At 39.5% G+C, this 7,204-nt stretch overlaps 1 protein-coding gene across 1 annotated transcript; it reads right to left on the reverse strand.

Moving 5' to 3' along the window:
- Positions 1–1,694: 1,694 nt before the first annotated feature.
- CHRM3 (cholinergic receptor muscarinic 3) lies at positions 1,695–5,912 on the reverse strand. Its single transcript, XM_029911070.1, has one exon. The coding sequence runs from the start codon at positions 5,895–5,897 to the stop codon at positions 4,089–4,091; it is 1,809 nt and encodes a 602-aa protein (XP_029766930.1). The 5' UTR covers positions 5,898–5,912; the 3' UTR covers positions 1,695–4,088.
- Positions 5,913–7,204: the final 1,292 nt, after the last annotated feature.

Genomic DNA, 7,204 nt, shown 5'->3' on the forward strand with positions numbered 1-7,204 from the left:
GGGGGAGGGCGCCTCAGGGCAGGGGAGGGAGCTGCCACGGGGGGGGTGCCTCAGGGTGGGGGGAGGGGCGGGGATCTGCCGCAGGGCTTGGGGGGGAGCGCAAGGTGGAAGTTTTGCCTAGGGCGCGAACCTTGCTTGCACCGGCCCTGTTTGTATGTTTCAATCATGTCCCCCCTTATTGTCTCCTCTCTAAGGAAAGCAGTCCCTGACTTTGAGTCTTTTCAATCACTCTTCATGAGATTATTGGTCCATGTATGGTGAGGTGCCAAGGGTACATGATAAATGCAATTTATGACATAGATGAGCATTATAGCACACAGCTATGCCCACTATGAGTGAATGTGGTGTATTTGTGTGTACATATTTAAACTTACTGACCTTGCCAACCAGGGAAAGATACAAATAGATTTCTTTTTTGTTTTGATGTTTGCATCCTGTACAGGAGAACTGAGTGTACTTGGATTCATGTGTTCATTTATTATAGGCACAAGGTTGAGAATGGCCCAAATGTTTCATGGGCCTTCTTACAGTAGAGCAAGAAAATACAGTTAGTTACTTATAAAGAAAAAATAAAGTTGAAGATTTTAGCAAGCTAATAGATGAAGGGGAGCAACTTCTTCAGCACATCTGTGTGGCTATGCTAGTTTTCCACAACATGGCTGGTTCCCCTTATATGACCTGATTCTTCAGAATACTTAGAGGCCACAAAACCCACTGAAGTCAATGGAAACTGCAGATGCACAGCTTTTTGAGACTCAGAGCATTCATGTGTTCCTTTAGATTTAGGTCAGAGATAAGTAGAGCTGCAATTTCATTTTGCCCTATAGCTGCGACAAGAAGTTATATCATGCCATTGAAAAATGTAAGTGTTTGCTGCAGTTATGCCTGCCACCAGTCCATTGAGTCAGATATTAGTTTATTTTTCACAGCCTCTGAGGTTAAAGTCATAATCAAGTTTATGTCACATAAATAATTTATACAACCCTAGCACATATAAAAGCCACATGATGCTGTATGTGCTGTTGTCTCAGAAAGGGGTTTATAATGTCTGCCATTTTATACCCTTTTGGTGCCACCCTGCAAAATTTACTCTCGATGCTCCAGTAATCTTAAACTTCATTAATTTGCTCTAATGGGGTCCAATCCTGTACCACTAAAATTAACAGGAGCAGGACTGGATCTATGAGTAGGCCCACTGAAGCCACATGTTGACGTAAGAAAGGTTACACGACTGCACTCATACTGACAGTTTTACAATGTTTGCGACTCCACTTTCCTCCATCACATGTGAGTCATTACTTGCTTTTTATTTGTGAAAAGAAATGCTGTGGCAGATTGTAGCCATTTGTATTGCACCTTTCTTACACATATATATGTCTTTGTGCATGTATATATAATGTTTGTGCATTATATATGTCTATATATAGTGCAAACAGATAGACACACATGAAATATTAATCTGATTTCCCTTTGTTTAGAATTGTATTTGCAATGCAGCCAAATTTTGAATATTTTATAGTGCATGTTCCTTTAAGTAAATATATAACTAAATTAATCTTTTCTAGTATGTGGATAAACACATAATGTATTAGGTCTGTAAAATAACATTTTCAAGCCTGTTCACACATCAAATTGTTTATTTTTTTCTCCGAAAACAATCCAAGAGTTTTAACTCTTCCTATCATGTAAACAATAGTGACAGTTGCTTTTCAGAAGAAGCTTAACTTTGGTAGAAAAATAATTTTCCATAGTAAAATCAATAGCATTATATAATAGAGTCTCTTGCTGAACTCTGGCTTCCTTACTTGCCCTCATACTTCATGAATTAGAGGGCACTGCACTACTCTAATTATCAGAATATAATAAGATGGCAATATGTATATATCTATATATATCTATAACTGTTCAAACATTAGTTAGAAGATCAACTTGAGTAATGAAATGTACTGCAGATATGCGCTTCGTTACTACACAGTTCTGTAAAATAAAGCTCTGTAATTTTCTATGCAGCTTAGGAAAGAGTTTGGTGGCTCCCTGTAAGTCTTTGGTTGTATGTGGCAAACAAAACTGATCAGTAAATTATGGGTTTCTCCACCTTGAAATGTGACTGATCTACAGCTCAAGGCCTACTTTTTTCTCATCACTAGACCTAGAGCATAGGCTACAAACTTTGTTTAAGATAGACATTTAATATAACTCATACCACAAAAACAATGAAAAACTATGAATGTTATGTGTATGAATATTTGTTTTAGTGACATGAAAGCTTGGTATACTGTATTCATTGCTCAAGCGGACCTTTATGAATCACTTTAAAAGGACACTACAGTTGAAGACTGAAGAGCAATATTTATCAACATTAAATAAAACATTTGGTGAAGTCTGTATAAATATTCCTTCATATAAACATAACACAAAATTAAATAGTTCAGATACACAGACACCATTTAATATACTTCCACTGCTGTCAAAATCATCTGTAAACACCATCTCACACAGAATACAAAAGCAGCTTTTATACCAGTTCTGTGTTCACAACACTGATGCCTCTTTATAAAGGAAATTTGTTGGGGTTTTTTGTTTGTTTGTTTTGTTTTGTTTTTTGTTTTATTATTATTTTCAGCAAAATATGAGTGTTGGGAAAAATTGTTTTGGTCAGTTCAAAGGCTAGTATCAAATTATCTTTCAACATATAACTAAATAAGATTTAGAACAATTCTTAAAAGTACAGTACTTTCCTCAGGGGATCTCTGACTTTTATAAAGCACACTATGTTTGGTGCAGACCACATCATAAATACCAGGAAATATTGGCCAAGTCTAAATTATAAATATTAAAGCCCCCTTTTGTTTTCTTTATCAGAAAGTGCCAGCTTGCAAGTTGGTGATATCCACTATGCTTTTCAAACAGATTGTGAAAAAGAAATGTTTTAGAGTAAGTGTCCTTCAGGTTCAAAACAATTAAGGATTTCTTCTACACAAGCCTTTTGCAACTGAAGGCCACAGTGGCAGTCTGTGAAAGTTCTATTTGCATAAAATGCAGACTTTTTCAACTTTCATCACTTTTAGTACAGACATGCAGCTTGCAGAGACTACAGATTCCAGAATTCTATGCTCAATTTTGAGCTCAGTAGCCAATGCTTCTGCGGAGGCATTATCACTTGGACTGAAATACGGTACTGCATACGTACAGAATTTTATCTGGCTGCATCTCTGCATTAAAGGTTAGATTGGCATATGTCCCATAGCAATAATCTGTGGATTGCATTTGGCTCACAGGTTGCACTTATTTACCTCTTTCTAAATGGTGTGTATTTTATGTTTCAAATATACACTAGAATTTCAATTTGCAAATAACAAAATAAATTTACATTTACAGACTAATTTGTCAAATCATATATTTCACTCACATACCACAATGATAGGGACCCATGTAAGAATTTAGATTGATAGATCACTTCTTTCCTGGTATATTTATATATATAAACAGTGGAGTTTGAGTGTAACTTGTGCATTCACACACACACATAACGTGAGCTGCACAAATAGATACTCCGTAAGGTTCAAGAATCAGGGCTACGAGGAGAATCACACCAAAAGAGGAGACAAGAAGCTTTACTGGGACAACAAGAAGCAGTTTTGCAACCTATACAGTGTTTTAAAATAATTTCATAACAATGTTTAACTAGCTTGCTGTATCCATATGTGACTTGAATTGAAACCTGTTGATTCCTTGGAAACAGCTGGAACTGGACTAGCTAGATGTGCTTACCTGAGATCCCAGAGTTGATTACAACCAAAAAACTGGGCTGATCAGTAACGGGTTCATAATTGCTCTACAGCTTCTTGTAATTTTGTAGGAAAACTTTATTTAGTCTTTCATTTCCTTAATAAAAAACCTTGAAGTCTGTTTGTTTTTGCTTAATGCAGATTTGATTTTAATATTAAACTGGATTTATTAAAAGGATACATAAATCTGGCAGCTGCTCTCACATCTTGATGATGAAACGTTTGTGTCAGCACCCTGGAACCACTCTCCCTCCCACATGCCCTTTGATAGTTTGTTTTTTGTTTGTTAAAAATACTATTCTATGAAGCCTCCTGGGGGATCCGCTTATGAAAAATGACTGACTGCCTCTGCTGATACTGCTGTTTGCGTCGTTTCCGTTTGTCACACTGGCACAGCAGTAACATCTTGAAAGTGGTTCTGAATGTTTTGTTACACAATGCATAGCACATAGGGTTCACTGTGCTATTGATGTAACAAAGCCAGTACCCCAGATTCCAAAATGTTTTGGGGATACAGCTATCACAAAAGGTGTTCACCAGAACCATGATGTTGTATGGTGTCCAGGTGATGATGAAGGCAAACAAAATAGCACTGAGCGTCTGTGCTGCTTTCTTTTCTTTGATAAGTGACATTCGTTTTCGCTTGGTGATCTGACTTCTGGTCTTCAAGGCAAACTTTTTGGCCAGGGTTGCTTCCTTGAAGGATAAAGGCAGGGCTGTGGATGTCTTAGCCGCTGACGGAATGGTGTCGGAAACCTTGGCTGCCTCTACTGCTGATCCTGGCTGAACTGGAAGCTTAGAAAAGTTCTTGTGAAAGTTTCCGCCGTCCTCCACACTTTTCTGAGAGTGCAACCTTTTAGGTTTCCTCTCCTTTGACCCCATGTTGGACGTCTGCAAGTCGTCCCCTGACCCATTCAAGTCTTCACATGAGGGTAGTTTAGTGGAGTTGAGGATGGTGCTGTGACCGGGAAGCTTCAGCACAATAGAATAAATGGCCCTCGTTTCTGTGGCAATGTCTTCTTCATCAGAGGAGGCAGAGTTTTCAAGAGAAGCAGCGGCGTCATTGTTGTTCCAGCTATCGCTGCTGCTGTGCTCCTGGTCCCCCTGATCCTGGCTGGGCTTCCAGCTCTTTGTTGTAAGCCAGAAGTGGCATCGGCCGTATTTCCTTCTGGTAGAGTGCTTCATACTCTGCTGCTGCAGCTCATAGCTGCTGCAGCTTCTGGAGCTACCAGTTTGGCGAATGAAGCGTGCTGCCTCCGCTTTGCTGCCCGAGGCCTGTAACCCTGCTAACTCCTTGGTGCGTTTCTCTGTCTCCTTGTAGATCCTCCAGTATAAAATAGTCATAATGGTGACTGGCAAATAAAAGGCAGCTATGGCAGTGCCAAAAGTGATGACAGGTTCACTTAGAAACTGGATATAACATTCATCAGGAGGCACAGTTCTTTTCCCAACAAAATACTGCCAAAACAAGATGGCAGGGGCCCAAAGAATGAACGAGATGACCCAAGCTAAGCCTATCATCATTCCAGCCCTTTTGGTTGTTCGTTTAGCTCTATATGTAAGTGGCCTGGTGATGGAAAAATACCTGTCAAAGCTTATGACAAGGAGATTCATGACAGAGGCGTTGCTGGCTACATAGTCAATGGAGAGCCATAGATCACAGGCCAAACTTCCCAAAGCCCAGCGGTCCATGATGATGTATGTGGTGAAAAGGTTCATTGAAATAACGCCAATGATCAAATCTGCACATGCAAGACTCAGCAGGAAGTAATTGTTGACTGTTTTAAGTTGTTTGTTAACTTTAAATGCCACAATCACCAAGATGTTTCCTATGATGGTCATCAGTGCGAGGATGCTAGTGAGGAAGGCGATCAGAACTACTTGCCAGAGTGTGTGTCCACCCAGAGGATCTTTGCTCATGCCATCTAGTGACCTATTGGTTGTTTCCACAGTAGTGAAGGGAAAACTCTCAGTTGTCTGAGGGAAGTCATAGCTGCCAATGACCGATGTTGCATCCTCAAGAAGCCTCGTTCCCTGGGAATCTCTATTCCAGAAGAAGCTCACATTTGAAAACAAGGGGGAGACTGTAGTGTTATTGTGCAGGATCATTGTGACTCTCTGACATAGTCTGCAGAGAAAAAAAAATAAGAAGGAAGACAGTAAATCAAAAGGTGTTTTTAAAATGGCTGCCTAGCATTTCAGATGGCTGTTTATTAAAAACAAAAACAAAAGATACGTATCAAACACAATACGCCAAATACATTTGTGGTATCACTCATATTGCACCAGTCATTAATTTGGATTCTTTTAAATATTTTTGTGTTCTTTCCTTAAAAATAAGTTATTGTTAATTAATCACAAGCCACCAAACTAAAAGCCAGGTGAGCCCTCCCATATGTGACTCTGAATCCACAAGAGAATCCAGAGGTCTATTTTTATAATGGATTAAGCCAAAAGCCTGGACCCCACATCATCATTTCTTTGGGATGTTCAAAATCCAGATCCGCATTGGAATCTTGCAACTGGAGCCCATTTCTGTCAATATGGATGTATATCTATGTTTGTGCAGTGTACAATGGAGTCCCAATCTCTGTTGGCTCTACTACCTATAGAATAAGATTCCAGGATTCTCACTCTGAAGCCTAGTATGTCTGTAGAGTCTGGGTGAACGAAAGGAAACAGCTACAAGCACGGCTGAGAGCTCTTTATGCTCAGAATATCATGAGGTTGAATCATCGTAGGGTTTCGCTGTCTATAACCATCCAATTTTTAAATTCTCAGCCATTTTGACTTTATGAATTACCCCTGTGCGGTGTACTGCTATAATAAGGCACATATCTGTGTCATGCCAAGAGTCCTAGACCATTGTGATATCAGAGGTAATGCAACCAATCACCACCCTTACTCTACAGCAGGGGTCGGCAACCTTTCAGAAGTGGTGTGCCGAGTCTTCATTTATTCACTCTAATTTAAGGTTTCGCGTGCCAGTAATACATTTTAATGTTTTTAGAAAGTCTCTTTCTATAAGTCTATAATATATAACTAAACTATTGTTGTATGTAAAGTAAATAAGGTTTTAAAAATGTTTAAGAAGCTTCATTTAAAATTAAATTAAAATGCAGAGCCCCCGGGACCGGTGGCCAGGACCCAGGCAGTGTGAATGCCACTGAAAATTAGCTCGTGTGCTGCCTTTGGCACGCATGCCATAGGTTGCCTACCCCTGCTCTACAGCTAATTTGCATGCAACAATTTCATTTATTGTATGAGGTAGACTGCACAGATGGTGAATTACATGACCCACTCACACAAATCAATATAAGACACAAACCAACACAACCACACACACACCACCACTACCAGTACAAACAATAACCACATGCACACAGCTCCTCACTGCAGCACACACACCTCATTTG

The sequence above is a fragment of the Terrapene carolina genome, unplaced genomic scaffold (assembly GCF_002925995.2).
Source record: "Terrapene carolina triunguis isolate 2854851 unplaced genomic scaffold, T_m_triunguis-2.0 Scaffold85, whole genome shotgun sequence".
Lineage (NCBI taxonomy): Eukaryota > Metazoa > Chordata > Testudines > Emydidae > Terrapene > Terrapene triunguis.

Bases quoted from the DNA above. Each gene is read 5' to 3' on its own strand.
- CHRM3 (XM_029911070.1), bottom strand. From the start codon at position 5,897: ATGATCCTGCACAATAACACTACAGTCTCCCCCTTGTTTTCAAATGTG.